Source organism: Nipponia nippon, unplaced genomic scaffold (assembly GCF_047370975.1).
Source record: "Nipponia nippon isolate SJK-2023a ecotype South Korea unplaced genomic scaffold, ASM4737097v1 scaffold_8, whole genome shotgun sequence".
In the NCBI taxonomy this organism is placed as follows: domain Eukaryota; kingdom Metazoa; phylum Chordata; class Aves; order Pelecaniformes; family Threskiornithidae; genus Nipponia; species Nipponia nippon.
Genome location: NW_028262402.1, coordinates 1,361,988 through 1,385,117, shown reverse-complemented (window position 1 = coordinate 1,385,117; position 23,130 = coordinate 1,361,988). Strand labels below are relative to the sequence as shown.

At 44.2% G+C, this 23,130-nt stretch overlaps 1 protein-coding gene across 4 annotated transcripts in view; it reads right to left on the bottom strand.

Annotated features, from left to right (window-relative positions):
* The window catches only part of PALM2AKAP2 (PALM2 and AKAP2 fusion), a 277,020-nt gene that overhangs the window by 8,982 nt on the left and 244,908 nt on the right, over window positions 1-23,130 (bottom strand). For 3 of the 4 annotated variants that reach the window (XM_087741632.1, XM_087741635.1, XM_087741636.1), the window contains 3 exons: window positions 13,451-15,842; window positions 4,923-5,101; window positions 1,480-1,518 (listed from right to left, as the gene is read on the bottom strand). In XM_087741632.1, coding sequence (XP_087597758.1) covers window positions 1,480-1,518; window positions 4,923-5,101; window positions 13,451-15,842 — 2,610 coding nt within the window. The remainder of the gene's footprint in view (window positions 1-1,479; window positions 1,519-4,922; window positions 5,102-13,450; window positions 15,843-23,130) is intronic. The other variant, XM_087741633.1, reaches the window with a different exon arrangement.

Genomic DNA, 23,130 nt, shown 5'->3' with positions numbered 1-23,130 from the left:
AGTCCGAGGCTTAACACTGGGGATTAGCCAGGTGGTGGCATACTTTCACCTGCATACAGAATCGCTGTCCTACAGCCTTTTTCATCTCTCCCCCCTTTCCCATCCATGCACCTTCATTTCCAGCTCATTACTCCTTGCATCATTATCATTTTACAAGGTGGACACACAACCCTTCCCAGCAGCAGACCAAGGACTGGGCATGTAAAATCTACACCTGAGCTTCGGCCTCTCACACAACATCAAGCACTTTGGTCACTAGTTACTGTTCATAAATCGTAACTCAGATTATTGTGCAGATATTATGGAGGAGAAGAGGCCCAACCTGTGTTTAAAACCAGGTCTCTGAAAGCACACTGCCCTTATACTGATTAATGCTCTATAAATACTCTACACAAAGATCAATCACTGGCTTGTACCAGCGAGATAAAACCCACACTAAATTATTTAATGAGTAGGAAATGGCATAGACTTGACTTTGCTTTACTCTCCAGGAGAGAAAATGTTCATCTACTTGTCTTCAGGTAGCTAATGTGGTCTAATATGTTATGGAATAGGGAAATAGTGGAAGGTTCCTGTTTCTAAAAAAATGCTGATGCTGGATGAATGAATGTCAGTCATTACCACAATCTGTTTGTGTCTCTTAGAGAAGTCCAGATTTATACACAGGTCTGCACAGAAGATTACAGGCAATTGAAATGTCCACATTACTGAGCACCTTGCTCCTACAATCATTGCGAAGTGCAGTTAGTATCAACTCCCTCCTCTTGACATTGTTGCATTTGGCAGAGTCCAGCTTTGTAGGGATAAGGACTGTGCAAGTTACTGCCTTGCTAAATACCAAATGTCACTGTAAACACCCTTTCCTTAGCAGGTCTGGGTTTCTTCTACTCTGAGACCAACACCGATGCTAAGTTGTGGGACTGTGATCAGTCATCACATCACAACACACGGGCACAAGCTCAGGTTCACAAAATTCACCAGACAGGCCATGCACTTGGATCTGACTCTCTTCTTCCACAGATGAAAGGTTGGTGTGCAGATTCTTTACAGAATACTAGAGGTTTTGATAGTGCTAAATACACTGTAATCAAAGACAAAGGATAGCCACCGCAGTTTCACTCAGCATCTGAGGATGCTTGGATCCCAGGTTTAGCTTTGCCAGCTAAATGGTAACAGGGATTAAGGAGAAGTTCTCATTTCATGCCTCAGGAATGCTCCAGTCCTGGGTAACAGCTCCCATCCCTTTAATTACAACCCCTGCTTGTGCCAGAAGTTGTAACTAGAATAAAAGGGTTAGAAAACCAGCCACACAAATATTTGTGGATGAGAGATAAGAAGGAATATCCCACACACACATTTGCATCCCAGTTTTGATACGAAACAGCACTGGCACACAGCATGAAAATGCAAACTGCAGTGACATGCACTTGGAATCACCATGCAAGAGGAAGCAAAAATAGATAAGCAGTTGAAAAGTACCTCAGAAGTAACCTTGCTAGACAGTAATTTACAGGTGTACTGGTAGAAAGGGAAAAGACCAGCATTAGTACATTGAACAAGCATGTTATAACTAGGAAACAAGAATAAAATGAAGAAATTGCAAGAACTGGCACATCCCACAGTACAGGATTTCAAGCAACTTGGTGTCATAAAAAAAAAATAAGATTAGACACTTTGGTGTTTTTTTAATGACATTGCTTGGCCAGTCTCAGTCTTGTTTACCATCAGTGCTTGACCTGTTTTCTGGCTGCTGCTTTTTCTCTTTTTCTCACCTGTTGAAACCTCTACTCTAACACATCCTCTTTGGAAGAAACTGCCCCCTTGCCTGAGCAGCGAAGTTCTTCCAAGAGCAGATGTGCTTGATTTGCCCTTTGTCTCTGAAAGGCAAAACCTGAAAGCCCCGGCCAGAGTGGCTGCGCTGTAGCCACTGAAGCCAGACATAAAACAGAAGGCAGTGATGTTTAAAGGAGAGGCAGGACGGACGTCCTACTGAAACCACCCTCCTCCATTTTGGTGTGTCTTATATAGGGAGAAACTGAAGCTCTATACATCAGTACTGCTGGTGTGCTCAGCATACGAGGGGGAGTCTCCACGGACATCAAACCCCTCCACAATCCCATTCAGGAGATGTGGCTGCTGCCTTCTGCCCCTGCAGAAGCGCTGGCTCTGTTCAGCCTCGGCTGCCACAGCTCCCTGACTGCTCCCAGTACCCGAGGAAGTCTCTGGTCCCCCTCACTCACAAAGAGCAATGTCAAGCCACGTTCAGCTCTCAGGACTTAATGGTCCAAGTGGCAGAGCCTGTCTGGTTGTCAGTTATGCTCCTTCCCCCACTAGATTTCAAATATTTTTAAAAACAGGCTGGTGATGTGCTCTTTTGTTTCGTTAGTTACAGAAATATCTTTCCTGAGCGCATGGTCAAATGTCCTCTGCTGACAAATCAAAGCTTTTTATTGTTTAAATAATTATTACTTAGCCTGGCATGTAAAATATTAGCTCAATCTAACAGCGGTACAAGTGCAGCACTTCTTATTTGAATTTTCTTTCCCCTGTCAATGGTGGCAGTTGTTTACAAAAGGAGAGCATAAAAAGGCAGGGAAGAGAAACAAAACGCTCCCGCTGGTCAGAGGAAGCTCTCCCTGGGCTCTGCAGGACACTGCCCTCTAATAGGGTTTTGAGTAGGCAGCAGCAAGAACGTAAATCTTGTTTGGCTGTATGCAATGGGCTTAGAGAAGAGGAGAATAACAACAAACCACAACACTGATGGACTTCGGTGTGCACTGGGGCTCTGTAAATTCACTGCAGCCTTGACAATTTGTCCCAGAAAAGGATCCACCCCACAAGTTGTCTGACTGGCACCAATGCTCTGGCAGTGCATCTTCGGGCGGTCAGTGCCTGGGCAGGTTTAGCAGCAGCAGACAGCTCAGCTGGCACCCAGAGCACACCTCTTTGGTCAGACGCTGCCCAGACCAGTGCTCTGGTCAGGACATCAAGGCTCACTTCAAACTGCAGGAGAGACTACGCAATCGCAGCCAACCTGCTTTCTACGGGGTACATGTGCAGCTCTGCCGGCACCTGAGGAGTTGCACTCAGGTAACTGTGCAGAAGGAGTTAGGTCTAATGACATCTCACATGTCTTTTGTGTGCTACAGCATGCATGACAAACGGCATGTGACCATCACAGGTGTGGGAGGAGATTTCAGCCACAGGCCAGTGCTTCATGGGCTGGGCAAGTCACCTTCGCTCTTCATGGGGGTGAAGGAAAAGCTCAGGGTGAGTACCAGCTGAGTGTCACCTCTTTAGCAGTGCAGCTTCTCTGCCGTGCTGAAGTTTCGAGCCACCAGACTGACAGACACTCGCTGTGGGTCTCCTGAGGACCAGTTCTGGTTTGCATGGCAGGAGTTTTATGCCCCTCTTTTTTTAAAGTTCCTCCCAGCTTCTGCAAAGGGCGTGAGGGTATGAGGTGTCTCCTGCAAGCCTCTGAGCGCCCTTCAGGGAAAGAGATCCTCTGGGGAGATGCCAGAAAACAGCATGCAACGGAGCAGGTGGAGCCACCCCATTTCACCAGGTGCTTTGGGGAGGGAGGGGAAACCAGAGAGCGGCTCGTTCCTAAGATGTGGCCCCAAGATGCCGCTGCCAGAAAAAGGCACGCTCCTGTGCGTAAGCTGGCTTCCTACGTGGCAGCAGGAGTCTGATGGACGACAAGATCTTGTTTTTCAATGGCTTCAGTAGAAGAAGGGACCAAAAAGTTTCTGGTGTGCACTGTAAATTAATCTGCTTACATTTTGAGTCAGCTCTCCTACTACATTTTAGTTAACCAGCAGAAATGCAGCAGGACTCCTCCACATTGCATTCCTGTTGATTTTAAGTATCATATGCTACTGTGCAATATTCACCAGTAATGATAAAAAGCTGTCAGACTAGTGCAGTATTCATGTTACAAACCTTCGCTTACTTCTATACACTTAATGAGACTCTACCTTTAATGAACGTTACTAGAAAGCAGTTTGGAGGATGAGCTCCTTGGCACTGGGGTCAGCGTTCTGACATCTCTGGGAAATGCCTGGAGGACTGTGGCTGCTCCAGCGAACACTGTGTCCATTTAAGAAGTTTTATATTGCACTTATATCTCACTACCTTCTGCACTTACTGCCCACAGTAATAATGAGTCTGAATAAGAAACACCTTGTGCTCTGTTGGGAAATATTTTAAATTTCAATACTTCCAGCTATGAAATTCATAGCTCTTCTTATTAGGGCCTCCAATAAAGAACACCTTAATTGGGTTAAACTCTGCTACAGTAATGACTGAAATGCAGGCAGCCATTTCACTAACTGAAATTCTGGCTGATTTTCTGTTTGTGTGGAAGGAAGACAACAAATCCAGTGGGAAACAGCACGCTTCCTGTTGAAGGATCCAAGTTAATTTCTGAGACATTCCCAATCCAATTCTGCAAGGCATGGTTTCTAGGGAAGCTATCCACTTACTTACACTGAATGCTGAGCACACTGGAACAGGACTTTGGGACTCTATGACACAGGCATGAATACATGCTTGATCCACAAAGTTCTAAGAGCCTCTAAAATAACCCATTGGAGGATCTTGGTGACGTGTGAATTAACAGGGTCCACCAATTGCAGGGCAGCTACTCACTACCCTTATTATTAATTAGCTTAATTAACTAAAAAGAAACTTAATATGAGTTGTCTTTGGTATTTGCAGTGACACTGTCTCTTCCTCTCCATTGGCCCTCATCCTTCCATTTCAAACATACTGTCCCCTACAATGTGTTAAAATCCTTACACACTTGCAAGGTGATCTGAACAGATTCTTGGGAAATAAATATTTTTGTTGTCTGAATGTTTGTTCTTGGGAGTCATGGTCTCTACTGCAGAGCAAAAAGTGAAAAGGAAAAGTACACTTACACTACTGTCGTCCATCCTTTCTCGTCTCTTAGTTTTGTGTGTTTCGTAATCCTCCATGAGGGTCTGCATCAGGTTCTTGGGTCGCTGGGCTCCTGCAGGCTCCTCAGATGGTGGGTCAGACTGCGAGACGGGGCCTTCTGTGGTGGGGGATGGAGGAGGCTTGATCTTCTCTATCTTTCCTGCAAAGACATGAAAAGGAAAAACCCTTTCTAAGCTGAAGGACTCGTGAGTTGCTTCCAAAAGATGACAGCTGGAGAAGCATTTTCAGCGGGCTTTGAATGAAGAAACAGTTTGGAATGAAGTTTATGAAACAATCTGGTAAATCAGGATGGTCATGGTCTTTTAAAACACTCTCCCTCTTCCTGAAATGCACTACACCAAAACACTACAAAATCTTTTTACAAAACCTAGAAGACTTACCACATGATACAATGCAAATTTATCCCACCACTATTATTTACAGTAGTATCTGGCTGAATTACCCCGTTCCCTCCTACAGGACACACTTCAGTGATCTGGAAATGTTTGCAAGATTCTGGAAAACTGCAAGATGATTTTTTTTCTGGATCAGTCTATACAATGCACAGGGTGCCACTGCTGTACACCAAGGACTGTGCACCAGATGTCCGAAAAAGGCATCTTATTAAGTGTTGCTGGCTTTTTCTCTTCTTCCAGTGCTTTTTATCTGCTTTATAAGCATGAAAGGCTTTGGGTTGGTCCCTGGTGCTACTCTTCCCTGCAGCTGTTTCCTGAAAGTCGCAGAGAGTGCTCCTGGAGGGAGACCTGTGGGACAGCAGGATGGGGTCTCTGTCCCCACACACCCGTCGTTCAGACAGGGCCCTTCAGTCTCTTGGTGGGAGGAAAGTCAGAGAGAAGTCACGTTGCTCTCTGATTAAGTCCATTTCACCTGGGGCAGCCTGTTTTAGGCAGAGTGACCCCAGCTGAAGAGCTGGGTAAAAGGCAGGCCAGAGCAAGGAGACCACTGCAACAAGCTGTGGGAGAGCTCAGGGGGTGGACAACCCACGCTTCTCCGTGGAGGACAGCCTGCGTTTCTCATCATCAGGCAATGATCCAGGGTAAGCTGCCCATCTTGTCCTGGTGGGAAGAATGACTATGATGGTGGCAGGTCGTGGGTGTGGGAATAAGATGCAGGGGTCCTCAGCTATAACAGGAGAAAGCAATGCTGAACTAAAATCAGCTTCCCTTTTGCATGGCACGGCAGCTCTTTGCAATAAGACAGTTCAATGGATGGGAAAGACAAAAAGGAGGAAAAACCCCACCCCAAAATCTTTACAAATAAGTGAAGTAACCAGAAGGATCGTGCAGGTTTTCTGAAACTTCCTGTTGCTGAGACAAAAGAAAACCCTAGCTGCTCCTCCAAAAAGCATCATGACAGCGGTAGCCACTAGAGAGCAGCCTTGAAACCTCCTATAAGAATCAGCAGGATTTATTCTTGAAGGGAGAAGTGAAACCTGAGTCGAGACCGCAGAGGTCTTTTACAAGAAATCCCCTTGCTGGGCTTGTTTCATTTCCGACCAGTATGGAAAAACCCAGCATCAGTAGTTTCTTGTTACAGGCTTAGCTTAAGCTGGCCAGTGCAGGGATGAGGCTGGGAATTCGTCCCTGCTAAATCACCCCACCAGAAACCGAAGAGGGAGTTTCTATAGGCCCTGGTTCTCCTCTGGGTGGCACCAGCACCAGCTCCACAGTCAACCAGGAGTTAAACTGCCAAAGCAGAGGCCAACATCAGGTCCTGAGCTGCCCAGCTGCACCCATGCGTGACAGCTTGGACTGCTCAGCAGGAGAGAGTAAGAACAACTGTCATCTTGCCCGTTAGGTCCAGTGGGTAAAAAAGTCTGCTGAAAATAAAAGGCCTGATTAAGGCTCAGGTATCTTGCTGTATTACTTCATTCTTAACTAGTAAGTAACTGTCTTGGATGCATGAAAGTAATGCAGGAAGAAACAGGCTTCTCAGATGTCCATCCAGCTTTTGTGCTTTTCCCCAGGGATGCAGACCATCACAGGATGCTCAGACCTATGGACAAGACTCACACCTGAAAAGAGCTCCTTTCATCCGGCTCCCCCTGGAAAACAATGCAAACCGTAGGCTTTGGGGATCCGCATTTTAGAAAGAGGGTATCTCTGAGCAGATCCATCTTCTCTGGATGGAGGGCCCATCAATTTCCATATTGTAGCAGCAACCCTGCAGCAACACACAACTGTTCTGGGCATGCTGGGCAGTGTCACCATGAACAGTATCACAGTTCCCTTTTCACAAATACAGAAGCCAAGACAGAAACGAGATTTTGTTTGGTTTGTATCCACAAGAAATTATGCTTATACAACAATCTTCTCTGTGTAAGTGTTTGAATTCCACTAAAAACTCAGGAATTCACAGCGTCAACTACTTTTCACAGAGGAGTAAGTGTCTCTTTCAAGTTCCTAAACATTTTGTGAGAACAGGTAGGCAGGTGGAAGAGAGAGATCTTACCAGTGCCAACAGTGGCAGAAAGGCAAGCAACCAGCACAACCATCAGTGAGGTTGTGGTTAGATGACGGGGTGTCTGAGGCTTCAGGGCTCTCAGAACAAACACAGAAAAACTCCGTGAACCTGATGCGGAGCTCCAGTCCAGGGTAGACATATGCTGCATGTTTGGATCGTGTTAGAAATGTTGCTGGGTTAATTTTCTTCTGGCAGATTTTCATCCAGATAAGGTACTGTGCTCAGACAGAAGAACCATTCAGCATAAAAGCAACATGAGACACAATGATCGCAGGCACTTTCTACTTCTGCAGTCCCATGCCCACACCTATCACACACAGACATTGCTGGTGGTCCTTGCCCAAATCCAAGCTGAGTAATAAAGGAACTGTGCTCTGACTCAAATGGAAATAGGGTCACACTTGTAGGATACCAGCAAAAACTGCAGCGTGATGATCACACTTGCAAGTTAACAGTAGTTATCAGCAGTGTCTTCCCCTGCAGGGGAAGGTAGTCCTGTAAAGTCACCTTTAGAGCTGTTGCAAGATATTGAGTACAGGCTATAGCACCCCAAATCTTCACCTACACATTTACATTTTTCTTCTCTTTCAGAGGGACTCCAAAAAATGTTCTGTGGCTTCAGTTCTGGTGACGGTTCCCTCCACTCTCTGGCTTCAGGGATCTAATAGGAAGCTCCTGCAATTTGTTTTGTCTTAATTTCCTGCCTCTTGTGCTATCTGGGGCAGGCAGGAGCTGCTCCTATGGAGAACACTCTTTCTAAGCCCTGGGGAGGAGAAGGGAAAGATCAGGGAAGGGGGAGCTGCTGCTGTGTCCCAGTCCGGTGGCTGCAAGACACTGCTGGACACCTCTCTGCAAAATCAAAGATGTGTAAGAGCTGGGGACAGATTAGCTTTCTCCTAACCAAAACCTCTGCACAGCTCTGGGGAGGAAGGGGGGTTGTGATGGTGACTTATCCACCCTGTGGAGCCTGACAGGTGTCCAAGTACTCGTTGCAAGCCGAGGAAGGATGCTCAGCTGATTTGCTGCAATATCAAGAAGAGCGACCAAGGCGAGGCCCTGGGACAAGGGCCTGAGCCACCACTAAGTAACCAGTAGGTACCAAGGGCCATCATATAATGTTAACTAAGGTACAAAGGAGATGGGAAGAATGGGGCTTCACACAAGTAAGAGCAACTATTTTACAGATGCTGTTGGCATTTTTTGACATCTGCACAGCAGAAAAAACTTTTCAAAATAAGGTATTTCGGCAAGACAGACTGTTTTAGGAGACTAGTCTGTGCTGAAGTCAGGGAATAGCTGAAGTATGTAAAAAAATGCCCCTCTGGTAATGTGGAGCCTCATTACCACTCCAGGTGAAAGGTGGGCTTCTTCGATTTTCTTGAACACCAAGGGAGCAACACAAATATGCAAACACACAAACAAGCAAATGTTGAAAAAAGAACCTCTCGAAGATCCTCTCACTTCATACACATTCTCCACTAGGGAGGGAATAAGAGACCAAATGACAAATGAGCTGGGTTAGTATGCTGTTCAGGCACTTCTGGAAGTGTTCAGGGGATGAGTGATGAGAACTCCAGAGGAATCCTTGCAGAGAATGATGAGCTTTGCTTTTTTCATACCAGTGCTTATGAAGGGGTAAGGAAACAGTAGCTTCCATAAACTCGAAGGGCTCCACTTCTGCTCTAGCCTTTCTCAAAATTCTCATTTTAAGAAGAGGTTCATGCATATGTATTATACCTGATCCTTACTCTTTACATGTATACAGGGCATTACAAATTTTGCAATGGCCACAAATATTAAAAAATATCTTGCCCCACAGTTTCTGCTTCTTCTCCCACTGTACAAAAAGTATCTTCAGGCTGTGGTTGAACCTGAGAAGTTTCCTTAGTGTAGGTATTTGCTAGTGAAAAATGAAAGTGGAAAATGGTTTTCAGACTGAAGTAGCTCCTCTGACAGACGCTTATGCTCTGCAGCTGTCACTCAGGAGAAGAAAGCACGGAGAAGAAAGAAGATGACAGCACATACACGTCCCTCACTATTTGGAGGGATCAGTTACCTGAAACTTAAAGGCACTCGATCACTTGCATCTCTAACCTGCAACTCCCCTTCTGGGCTTTTGCCATCCACTGAAATTCTCTCATCTAGTTCATCAGCTGAGGACAACAGAAGATGACTGCTTGGTGGGCAGCATTCCCAGATGTGCATGCAGATGGCTCTGAGTGCCTGTAGACAAGTGCAGGGAGTGCAACGTGCCTTCTGCCTCACCTGGCAATGCTTTGGTGACAAACACCAAAAAGACAGTGTGGCAGCTTCAGGAAAGCTTCTCCCAGGCATGGCTTCTCATGTTAGGGACTCCCCATGCCTTGTCATGAGACAGCACATAGTCACAAAGGGTATCCTTCCAACAGAAAAGCCTTCACTGAACCAAGACCCCTCGTGTAATGATTTTCACACCTCCTTTGATGAACAGGATTACTCGAGCCAGGCACTACAGGAAGTTAGACACAAGTTCTTCATAGTCTAAGTACTCCTAATAAAAGGAACACGAGAATTACACCACCAAAGTCATGCTAGATCCTCTCATGTCACACGCTCATCATCCTGTTCAAATGAACTGTCAAACAGCCCCAGCTGCTCTGCCCAGGAGGGATGGTGTACCTCCTGCACATTGCAGGAGAAAGCCACCAGCTTACTACGCAGCTGCTCAACACCTCGCCAAGTGCAGCTGGTGCTGCAGCAAAATAACACAGGAAACGTTCAAATTTAAATACAGCTCCACAAATATTTTGGGATTCATGATGACTCTCCATTTAGCCATGCTCAAGCATTTTTTTGGTCTTTCTTGGGTTTCCTCATGCAGGGAACGAAACTTTTTCGGAAAGGAATTCACATAGGTTCTTCCCTTCACCTTTCCAGGAGTACCCTGGAGAAGGTCTTGTCCTGTGCACACACAACACATAGCCATGGTTCCACTGAAATTACTCTGTGTCTTGCTCTAGTGATCTGAGATGGGTTAAAAGGCTGCTTCAAAGCATCCCGAACAGCTTTAAAGGATACTTGTTAGCAGTACAGAAGTTTATTACTAGGAACCACATTGGCTTGTGCTGGGTGGTTGGCAAACACCAAGTTTAGTGTTACCATCAGTTGTATGAAAGTTGTATGTCAGGGTGGCAAAAACAGCCTGTTTGCTATCTAAAGTAATTAGCAGTTATTTCACACATACACCCACACGAATTGTGTTAATCTTCCACACTTCAGTCAAAATAGAAGTTCACTGAAGTCCTTTTTTGTGGTTTGTGTTTCTGTTATCCACATAACGATGGTTCAAAGCAGTGAACTGGGGCAGGAGGAATAAATAACCAGGGACCACCAGGAGTCCTAGTAAAGCTACTCTGTCCAGTCCACCACCAAAAAGCAACCTGATAGGTAGGCCATTGCTAATAAAGTTAATTACTGCACCTCCTCAAAAGAGTTCTGGTGAGTTTACACTTCCCCACTTAAGGATTAGAAACAGATATTTCAAATTTAGACTTGACCCCCTAATCCCTTTCTGCTGAGGTATCCTGATGTTAAAAGCAGAGTGCCAATTCTTTCTTTGGAAAAGGCAATTTGTTGACAGAAGTACCTCGTTTCTTCTTTTAATTTTATTATTACTATTACTATTACTGTTACTGTTACTGTTACTACTATTACTATTGCTATTACTACTATTATTACTACTATCGTTACTACTGCTGCTGCTACTAATACTACTACTTATTATTCTTCTATGTGAAACTAGATATTCAGATTACAGTATTAGACATGTTATACAGCATATTCCTTACTGTGCCTACCACAATTAGATTTTCTTTTCTGCTCCATAAATCACCTCTGTAACTGGCTGCAAGGAAGCTTTCCAGCCAGATTTTGTTGCCTCTGCCGAATCACCTTTTGCCTCTGTTTTTGTAAATATTGAAAAGGTGCTGTAAATATTAAAATAAAAGGAAAGTTGCTGCAGTCTTCCAAAGGACTGTATGGTATCCCTTCTCCCTATTTTTAAGGATGCCTGCAAGCTTTAACTGCAACACAGCTGGCTAAAGGGACAGCAAGGATGAGATGAGAGTATGTACCCTACAACACTAAGGGTGCCAAGCTAATTTCTGCCAGTTGACAGCTCTGCTGAGCACATCTATTGTTTAGAAAGCACAGAAAGTAGAAGATTTAAGAATTACTTTGGCAATGCTCTTTGTGTTTTTTTGATCAATGACATCCTTACACATTGCCACATATTCATCTTTTCCTAGAAATTAATTTTTCGCCTTGTCACCAGCTGCAAATTACAGTAGCCTGAGTCATTGGCTAATAGATCCCAATCTTCTTTCTTGAACATATGGCAGTTGGACATTTAAAGGAAACTGTCTGGAATGATTCATTATAAATACAAGTTTATCATTCTCACTAGAATGTAATTTACAACAAACATTTTAACATCAGACACAGAGCAAATGCCTTGTTGTGTAGAGAAATAAGAATGAGAAGTACACTTTTCCCAGATGCTCCGTTAAAATAAGCATTAGTGTCAGCAGCCCTTCCAACATCACTTGTGAGTAAAAAGCAACCATTATCAGCCTCATTTTGAGCACTTGCAACTACTGATGATAGTGTTTTTGAAAGCGGTCATGTGCACACCTTTACACAAGTCCTCCTAGCTGAGGTCTACGGTGCCCTGCCTCTCACATCAGACATTGCTCAAAACACCTCAGTTGAGTCTCTATCAAAAACGCTGCTCTGTAGGAGTAATAACTATAGCATTTCAAAGAAATTATCGACATCTGCTACATTTTTTGGCAAGAAACACAGGTTAAAATCATCATCTTTGCAGAAGAAACAAAACTAATTATTAGCTATTTATGTGCTGCATAACACTCCAAGTTCACAATCAGACTGGGTAATGGACTGAATCCAGACCATATTGAAGTTTGCCATGACTTTCAGAAGAAAAGGATCACCCTGCACAATTTCTGGAAGCGTCATTGGCTCAGATTTACACCAGTGGAAATAAGGATGGAATTTAAGTACTCTGGGTAAAATTAATAGTTCTTCACAATGATCACTGTTAATAAAAAATTCTAAGCACTTGCAAAGCATAAGTAGGTCTATACTCATAAAAATCACTACACAGAAATAAGCCTGGCATGTGTTTCTATTTTTTTGTAGATTTCTTCTTTTATGTTATATTAAGAAGGCATGAGTGATTGATTTTATTGTTTGAAAAGGGGAAGGAGGAGAGTGATATGCTGTAACTGCTGTGAATGCCACCACAAGGACTCAGAAGCCGATCAGTCAGAGGAGGACTTGTAGTGAATCTATTTGTTTTGTGAACATTTTGTTTGTGATGCCTGTTTAGTTCAGTAGTGAATGACACCAGCTGAAATACACCGCAACTCACAGCTCTGGAGATCTTTTTACCAAACAAACTTCATTAAGAAGACCAAGAAATACCTGAAAACAGAAAGCAAACCAGACACACACAAAAAGAAATCTGATGCAAAACCCCCAAATCTGTAAATCCCCTCTACCTTTGCATTTCCTTAATGATGTGCAAGAGAACAGAAAGCCTGTTAAAAATGCTTTGTATGTTTGTCTTTCAAGTAGCCACACAGCTGCAAAAAATGCTGCTGTCCTGCCTTGTGATGATCCTAAATTTCAGTAGGTGGTCTGCGCAGCACAGTGATAGAAATGTCACGCTACAATGTGGCAGGGGATAAATAGAGCGCAGGGTTTTCCACTGACCATCAGCATCGTACATAAGTTACTTCTGCCCTACATTTGGGAAAACCAAAAACATCTTCAGGCGTGCTCACAGACAGAAAGTTGGGTTGTCCCTTGCCCTCCTCCTGCCTCCAGTTTCCAGGCAGATGAAGTCATGACAACCCTTCTGCCCCCTGCAAAATGACATATTCACTGAAAAATTACATAAAACTGAATCTGACCTGACCCTTCAGTCACATTTTACTTCCCAGCTGATGCTTTGGGCTCCTACCTGGTGCAGTTTTGTAAGACACAGTTCTGGTGGGCATGGGTGGTGCGCTCTTCATAATAGGGCTCGGTGCCACCTGCAGACCTTGCCGCTGCCTCTTCAGCTCCTCTTCTCGTTCCTGGGCAGCCCTGATCTCTTCTTCTATCATCGACAAAGTCCTCTGCTTCCTCGATCGTAACTTGTAAGGGCCCACGGTCACTTCAGGCTCCTGCGTGGCCAGGATGGAGGCAGTGCTCCTCAGCTCAGCTGCCTCTGAATACTTGCTGAAATAGCTGACTTCGTGTCTATTTTCCTCCACAAGGAATGGCTGGCTGGCTGAGTACACAGGTGACTGCTGCAAACTCTTCCCTTCCCTGAGTCCTGAGTCTTCCTCTTTTGAAGTCTTTGGTATGGTATCCCTTTTTTCTTGAACAGGTGAAGACACCTGGGGTGGCTCGAACATTGGGTTCTGCTGCTCCTTGGAGGCTGGAGCTGGCCTGGTGGTGGCTGGCTGCTCTTTGACCAAGATCTCCTTCTCTGCTGGAATTTCTTCTTCCTTGCAGTTTGCTTTATCCACTTGCTCAGCTATGGCTTGTTGGATGGCATTTTGAACCAGCAGGCCAGCGTGGTACTCCAGCTGGTCATCGATCAGCATGGAGTCTGCCAAGGTGGAGGAGAGAGAGTCACAGCCCGGGTCGCTGAATGACTTGGAGATGCCTTCGCCCCTGCACTCCGCTGGAGTGTCAGCCTGCGGGGTCTGTGGCAGGGAGAAATCAGCCAGTGAGCTTTCCTGCAGGGCGCTCATGGTCTCATTGGAGGCACCACTGTCGCTGATGTTATCCATGCTGAAGTCATTGGAAAGGGTCTCCAAGACAGTGGTATCCTGAGACCTGACAGACAAGTCATCCAAACCAGAGTCAAGCTCCTCTGGAGGGGAAGAGGCGCTGGCTGACTTTGGGAACTGGTCTAGCACGCCCTGTCCATCATCTTTCACCACTGTGAAGACCGCTCTCGCACTCATGAATTCTCCATCCTCCGCCCATAGTTTTGAGGCCTGTCCGGCTCTGGGGCTATCACTGCACGGTAACTCTCTTACTGGGTCAGCAGTGGTAGTCTGAGCACTTGTATCATCTTCTGAGGTACAGGAGACCTTCTGTGCTTTGACAACAGTAGCATTGTTACCCTCAAGCTGTCCTGTTTGCCCACACACTGAAACAGGTCTTGTCATGGAGGACAGTGGCCTGTCTACATATGGAGAATTGAGGCTTTTGTAGAATGGTTTGATGGAGAACATTTTGGGTGTTCCTGACCGCCTTGGTGGGGCCTGACCCTGAGATGGACCTGAATGCTCCATCAGCTGGAACTGCTTTCTGGCAGCTGAGAAGTCAATTTGCTCTGTGACAATGTCCTCTTTCTTGATATTGACTGGCTCTGGTGGTACAAAGGAGCAGCTGATCTGCTTGGGGGATGTTGGTGTTGCACCTTGCTGCTGCTGTCTCTCCTTGCGCTCCTTGTACTTCTTGTGGGACTCCAGATGCTCTTCATCCAGTTGATCCTCCAGGGTCTTCTCTTGGGGAGGGTTCCACCATTTGGCGGCAATGTTGGGGTTTTTCTTGACGGCCTGGCTTCTAATGAGTTCCCTTCTTTCCTTTTCAAGTTCCATCATTTCCTCTGATGGTCTCACTTTGCGGACCTTGTATTTCTCCTTCTCTTCCTCATCTTCAAAGAGCTTTGAGGGCTTTTTGTCTTCATGGAAGGCTCGTAGTTCAAACTTAGCCTCTTTCTTAAGGGTTGTAAGAGTTGTTTCTCCATCCTTAGAGGATCTCCTAGAACTGTTTGAAGAAGTGGGACTTCCTGGCACCTTCAGACTTTCCTTAGTGTCTTCCTTCAGTCCACCCAAGGAATCACCATTAGATTTCAGGTTCTCATCTGTTATGCTAGCTTCACGTGGTTCAACTACCAAGGGTGCCTGCTTGTCGGCTACATTTTCTTCCCTTTCACTGGGTACTGAATCATTATTGACATTAACAGATGCTCCTGAGCCATCCATAATGAAGACTGCACTTGGTTCAGGGGAACATGTCCCATTAAAGGTATTATCTGCAGCAGAATCGCAGCAATTTGCTTCCAGCACTTCATCTAGGTATCTGATCTCTTTAGCAACTTCACTGTCCAGAGATTCGTGCCTGTCCTTAAGTCCATTGTGGCTGGCAGCAGGGGAAAAGAAGTGGGTTGGATTGTCTACAGGATGTGGTGAAGCCACTGTCGTGATGCTTTTATGTTCAGAAACTGGAACTTCGATTTCCATTTTCTCTTCCTTTGTAGCAAGCACAGTAGCTGGCTCCAAGAAATTGGCACAGTTTTGGTCTCTGTTTTTTCTCAACCTGATGTCATCCTCAGGAATTCTGGAAGATTTCTAAAATCAAAGAGAACAAAACTATGATGAAGTCCTAAAAAGCAACATTTTATTTTATGCAGAGTAAACACCATCTGGAAAGCAAATCCTATAACTTCTTAAACTTGAGATTAAAGCAGCCCCTCAGAGTGTGGGAAGGCAAGGCAAATCACTAACACAAAAAATAATAGAAATTTACCTTACCATAAGCTGGACAAGGCACTAAACCAACAAACTTTCATTTAAGTATCTCGCATCTGCTTACCATCCTCACTTTGTCATTATTTCACACCTGTGTCCTGGTTTGCCACTAAAAATGAGCTTTGGATTTCCAAGTTATTAATGGCTTGGCAGTTTAGGTTCTTCAAAGGTTTGCACATGCAGCACACAACATGTATCATCTTGGCATTTTAAAAATGCTTTCCGAACCTAAAGGAAACCTCATAATGCTTATACAGATGAAAAGTATTACTGTCCCTGTTTTGCAGAAACAGATGCTAACATGCAGGAAGAGTAGGCGATTCATCCCAAGTTAGGAAAAAGGACGTGGCAACAGCAGGGAACATTCATTTCTCAGTGGATCAATCCTGGTCATTAAACACAGGGTAGAATTACACAGTGCTGGAAAGACACGGGGTCTTTCTCCAGCCCACATGGAAACCCTCACGCAACTGGACCTGGGAGATAGGAAGTGTTTGCAACTCCCATGGCATGAAGACCACCACAAGGAGCATGACAGGGACCAGAGTCATGGTCTCCTCCCACTGCTTTGATCTGCTGTGCAGATGCACTGGATTCGTATTTCTCCCTGATGTGTTGCCTCTGCTCTCAAGAAGGGTATAGAAAGAAACACTATTTATGTTCTGGTATGGGCAGATTTCACCCATCAAGCAGCTACTGAACTTCCTCTGAGTAAAGTCTGAAGGAACTTTTGATAAAGCTGGTAACTTGTTAATGAATTTCTCAATAATTCTTTACTGCTGAAAGGCAAAAAAGGGAAACACCAAAAGAAAAGGACATTTTCAACATCATTATTCAAAAAGAACTTGCTAACTCTTCCTAACACCTGAAAACCAAAAGTGACACATCTATTCATTTTGACTAGCATTTCAAAACAGAAGCTTAATATCTGAGGTCTCTGGCTCCCTTTCCACATGTGTTTCTATGCGTGAGGTGTGGGCTTGGGAAGCAAACAACACTGATCAAACCCTGTAAACTCAACGGCCACCCAACAAGGGCACTGTTGTCTGCTAGTCACCCCTGGCCCTTGCTGTCCCTTATCCTGCATGCTATTAATACACACTGCAGCAGAAGATGATCAGCTAGGAGCACAACGGAACTTAGCAGTGACCTGAACAATCATGTTGCCTCTGGGTTTATATAGGCAGTCAACTGCATTTTGACACACCTTAAGGAATTATAGCCAGACAGCCAGAAGAGCTCTCTTTCTAAAAGCACTTTGAAAGAGTTTTCTGTCTAATTATGTAGTTGTACACAGTTGAAGACAATGTTGGCTTCATCCATTAGATATTTTCTTCTTAATTGTGCTTAAACACTGGGAAAAACTTTTAAAAACAAACAACCTGCTTTTGTCTATATATTTTACTTGACATACTTCACTGGTTCTACTTGTATTTCACTTTTTGTTGAAGCTAGAAATTCTTCAACTGAAGTTTCTAGAAGTGTTTTTCTTAAAGCATATTAAATTTTTCACCATTTAAATATCTAAATGTGGCCAGTTTCTTCTTTAGTCCTATTAAAGATATATTCAAGAAATCAGATGCTCTGCAAACAAATACAGAACAACTAGTATAAAAAGTCCTTACTTTTTGAGTGGGCACAGCAGGAATGAAAGAATAAACTTTCTTTTAACCTGAAAGCATGAGAATTGCTCTTGATTTGCCTGCAGAGCTCCAGGTATCATGACACAACAGGTATTCAGCTGACAGGACTACAACTGCAATTCCTTTCTGATATTTGGGTTTAAATCTCCCCTGCCTGACTTTCTGGTGCAAAACAGAGGATGTTGCTACCTGGAGCAGTCTGTGCAAAGGGACATAAGCATCAGTGCAGGATTGCTGACTGTCCCCTTTCACACAAACCATGAGTATGCCATTATGCTTCTGCTAACATTTGCTTCTAATCAGACAGATCAAAGCCACTAGTGACATTGGTAGCTAACTACATGTCCTCTGTAGCTGCAAGAACACATCTTCAATGGATGCAGAAAATCAGGTAATGAATCTGTGCACCCCAGCCACTAAAACACATCTCCCTGCAGAGGCGAACCGGAGCCGAAGGGCCCCCCAGTCCTATGCTTCTAGTACCTCCATGCCATGCAGCTGGGAATGTGCCCCTGATTATCCCAGAGATTCCATTCACTAAAGCATGTGTACTTCTATCACTGCTTTAATGTATGAACCATTTCAGATCATACCACGTTTGGGTATTCAATTTAGGGAACAGAACCACAGGTGCAGTATTTTACCAATTTCTTAACGAGTTAGAGCCCATCCTCTCATCATAGCTGCAATCCATGGCTCACAATTAAGGCATATACATGTAACTGTCTAATCAGGGCACGCATTTATGTCAGTACGTAATTCTGAAAGTGCATGTGTCTGTGCAATTAGTGTGGCACATGTAATTATGTAGTAAGACAGACAATTATGCAGTAAAACCTAGGAGGAAACATTGCTACTTATGGGAGGGAGCCTTTCTTCACTGGGGATTAGTGACTGAGCAAGGAGGAGGGCTTCCAGCAGGGCAGAGAAGCTAGGGAGGAATGGTAGAGGAGGAAAAAAGTACGATTTATAAACCCACCCAGTTTTTCCCTCAACACATTCTGGCAGAATCTGGGACAACTTTTTGAGGTCATGGCAATGAGAGTATGCTCCAGACACTCCTGTGAGAAGCAGAAGTCAAGCCACTGATGAATTACCTGAAGAAGATAACTGAGAAGCATGGAAGCAGCTGACAAAATAAAGCTTTTCAGGACAGTCCAGGCCACAAAGCCTGTCCAGGATAACTGGCTGGGTCTGGGAAAATAAATGGCACACACTGGAATGATGACACCATGGGTGGGAGGAGGCTTGGAGGAGGAGGGTGGTGGGACACACACAGACCCCCTGCCTCAGCTGTTTAGCAGAAGGAGGCGAGCCTGCCAGCGGGCTCCTTTTGCTCCTCGGTAATATGTACCAACAGCTTTGTATTTGCCGCCTACAGGGAGGAGGCTTTTCAAAGCCTGCACCATTACAAAGGCCTGTAAATGGGAAAAGGGCTGCATTCAATCCTAATTGTAGTCAGCAATACGGCATTCACAGTGATTCCCATACACTGCTCATCTAGACCCAGATTTTCCAGAAGTTACTGTTACATTTACACAGTCTCTGAATGCGCATTCATTTCTGTTTAAGTCAAGATGCAATGGGGTAATTAGTGTCATTTCTACAATGCTGCTGCACTTTAGTAAACCGCAGTTATTAGCAGCTTAGAGATTTATTAGCATATTTCCTCCTTGGTTGAATTCTTCATCTACAAAAGTGTAACTGTTTGGGCAATCAGCTCTTTTAGGAGGAAAAAAATGTGGGTGTGCTACTAGCAAGACCCAGCAAATGTACTGGCAGTGCCTTCCTTTGTTTGATGCAACACAAAATGCATATGACAACAAGTGGGAGGCAATTCTTCTGAACCACATCGACATTCTTCTGAAGCAACAGCACAGGGCGAGGAGGGGGGGAAAGAGGTGAAAAGATTAAACAACTAAAAATATTTCATAGTTTAAAAAATTTAAAGTACAATTTCGTCATTGTGAGCTTCTACCAAACACTCCAGCCAAGTCTCAGGACAGCTTTTGATGCTGTTGGTCTCCTGGTGTCATTAGCACTGTCAGCTTCCCATTTCTTCAAATTTCATTTTCCTTGGGAGATGTCCTGCACTGCACCCGCTTCTCCTCCCACTGCCTGATCACTGAGTCAGTGCTTTGTTCAACCCGATCCCCTCTGCTCTCTGATCTAACTCTTGGGCCTGCCATGCCCCTAGCAGTTTTAGTACAATAAAGTAATTTAAAATCACATTTGCACGTGGTTGACTCGCTAATCTACACCTCCCTGCTGATGTCAATCATCTTCTCCCTCTTCACCTATTGTCTTGGCCTGCCTCTCCAATGTCTCTTTGCAAAGGAGACGGAACCAAATGATGGATTTGCTAGGGGGTTGAATCTGGCAAACCTTCAAGAGAGAGGCTGCTTTCATTCAGCTCATCCTTTTGAAGAACGCAGTCACCATCTGTGTCACAGATGGAGCCAGTCCCAAGCACTGCAAAGATACAAAAGTCATCTGCACCTATGTGCTTCCAGACAGCCACCCTGCCCAGCAGGAAAACCCCTAGCCGACAAAGGTATTGCTCCACTTGTGGTAGCAACAGCAAGTATTTCTCTAGAGAAGTTGTTTTCTGTAGAAGAACGGTATGACATGGAAGTGTTACAGTTCTTGATGAGTAAGAAAAGCAAAAGCAGAGCTGTACAAGGTGCTAGCACCCATCCCTCACACCTCATATTCACTACCACACAACAGGTGCTCAGAAACATGCCACCATCTTACCCCGTCCCAGACGGGAACAACAGCCCAAACTACCGTGACAGCTCCTGTCTCACACCAGCTGGCGCGCTCCCTCCCTCCCACGGCAGCTGCCCCGCCGTCCACCTCCAAAAATGTAGTGATCCCCCTCATCACTGGAGGGACAAGACTGCTGCAGGTAGGAGCCTTTGCAGAAAGCAGTCTGAAGAAATGTGCCAAACACTTTGTGTTTTGGAAATTTCCTGTTCTGGTGAACTAAGGGAAAGCACCAGAAGACAAAAACTCTTCAAAAAGATCCTGGAACTGGAGAAGAAAAGGGATGCAGCTGATGATGGAGGGCTCAAGGAAGGGAAGGGAATTTCTACTCACACTACCTACAGGAACCATGTCTTTTCATTAAAAAAAAAAAAAAAAAAGCCCCAAACCAAAGTGGTGTCTTCTTGCTCCTGTGTGAAAAGGTCCCATTTTTCCATACAATATTTTGATACTGAATCGTAAGGGTTTTAAAAATACTATCGAAAGTGTTGTCCAAGAAGATTACAATTTTTCACTTAAAGAAATTGGATAAAATTCAAGTTTCAGAAAAAAATATCCCCAAATCCTGTTGCCAAATTTTACTGAATTTAAGACATATCAGGCACATGCTGGCACTCCCTTGAATAGTTCCATTCATAATCCTGCTTGCACACAAAAAGCAAAACCTGGTCTGTTCCTCTCACAGTGCAGTACACAGTGTCTTCAATACACAGACGGAAACCATTTCCGATGACTAAAATGTATTGGCATTGAGTGTCACAAGTGACATTCTCCGTGAGCAGCTATCTGCGTTCTTCAGTGACTTCACTAAGGTAGCCAGACAGTAAAATAGGCAAATTTTCTTTATGAAACTCTGGCTTATCTCCTTCTAGGCACTTCAGAAATCACAAGAGTACAGTCTAAAAAATCGATGCAACTTCATACTACCTCCCCCTAAGAAGCAGTGGAGGGCTCTTCTGGAATACAGATAGTAATAAGGGATGTGGGGATCCAGTGCCCAAATGAGTGGCTACTTGGAGACCTTGCTGTGTGACATTTTCTGAGTGGTTTTCCGTTTGTCCTTTTTTTTGTCTGTTTTAGAGAAGGAGTTGTGATTGCATTTGCCCAGAAAGCATGTGAAAGGCTTTGCAATATTCTTTTTCATTCCAGCTGAGCCACAGGCTTCAGCTTCCCCATGTGATACACTATAAAGCTTCTTTTATCAAATCAAAGTCCAATCTTCTTTTGCTGCTGTAATCAATTAAGGATGGGGAAAAATGGCTTAAAAATTATGAATACTTTAATGATGAGCATATACTGTATGGTAGGATATTTTAATGATGAGCACGTAATGAATGATACTGTATTTTTCCAAACATCTCTATTGCTCCAGTATTTTCTGTGCTCTCAAAGACAAACAGCTGACGCTTCTCCTGGGCAAGCCAGGATCCACCTTTGGAATAACCCTTACTACTTCCCATTGACTCGAAGGTACGTAAATTGGAAGAGGTCTTCTACAGGTAGGAAGCCACCTGATCACTTATGCCAGTTATTTTCTCTTACTCCCTGAAAATATAGATCTGGTCTCTCTGTGGAGAATTTGCAACCTTAATGACTGGATTTCAATTACTGCTACAGAGGCAAGAAAAACAGATATCTTCCTGCTTTAAATCAAATGCTTGTGCAGCTGTTGTAAAAAATCCAACAACCTGAAACCCTTACTATTTTTTATTAAATATTTTCATTCCTGCAAAGAGCTGTAATTGCATGAAGTACCTGCATAGACAAAGTGATTCATACGGAAAAGAATATTTAGGGGCAAAAGGCTGCGAACTTCTGAATGAAAAGAAATATCTCCTCTGATGAAGAAAAAACATCACAGAGGTTATTACTATATGATGGTTACATAGCTGGCACTAGGGAAAGCAGTATATATTCAAGTGGTGTAGACTCAGGTACTACAGTGTGTGGGGCTGGTTAGCTTTGCTGTGAAAGCTCTGTTCAGTTCTACAGTCATCAAGAAGCAAACCTGAAATTACAGGAAGCTGTGATTAAACTTTCATTCAGAAACTGCAGCACCGTTTGGTACTGCCACACTCCACCCCCATCATTTTCTATCAGCATCCAGACAAGAGGATGTCCTGAAGAGTTCCAGAACAGCATTTCACACACATGGGGACAACCAGGAGCTTCTAGTACCAAAGAGATCGGTAAATTGGTAATAATATGATTTCAGGTACAAGAACCTGCATTCAAAAGACCATTCTCTTGCTCTCTGCAATGTTAGCTTCCTGTAACGTAGGTCAGCCTGAAAGTGCAACTGAATTAGAGCAGTAAATGCACGCATAAGAAGGCATTTCATCCAGAAAAATGTGTTTTTCAACTCTCACATCACTCTCATCAGTTCAAATCCCACTCCTGATGCTCCTTTCACTTCCAAATTGATTTCTATCTCAAAAAGAAAAATGCACAGTTAAGTATTGTTTCTTCTATTGCTTCATTCGGGTCCCCAGGACAGAATGACTAGGACAGTACACTCAGTGTGAGGGCATGGGAAATAAACCAATGCTGCAGAGAAGTAGCACTAGACTCAAGGTCAATACAAATATATTAGTGTATTAATCAACCACAACATCACAGATGGTTAGTACTTTTTAACTTTGTTACACATTTTTCCTAAGGCTTACTTTTCCATGGCTTGTCTCTAAGATCTGTCT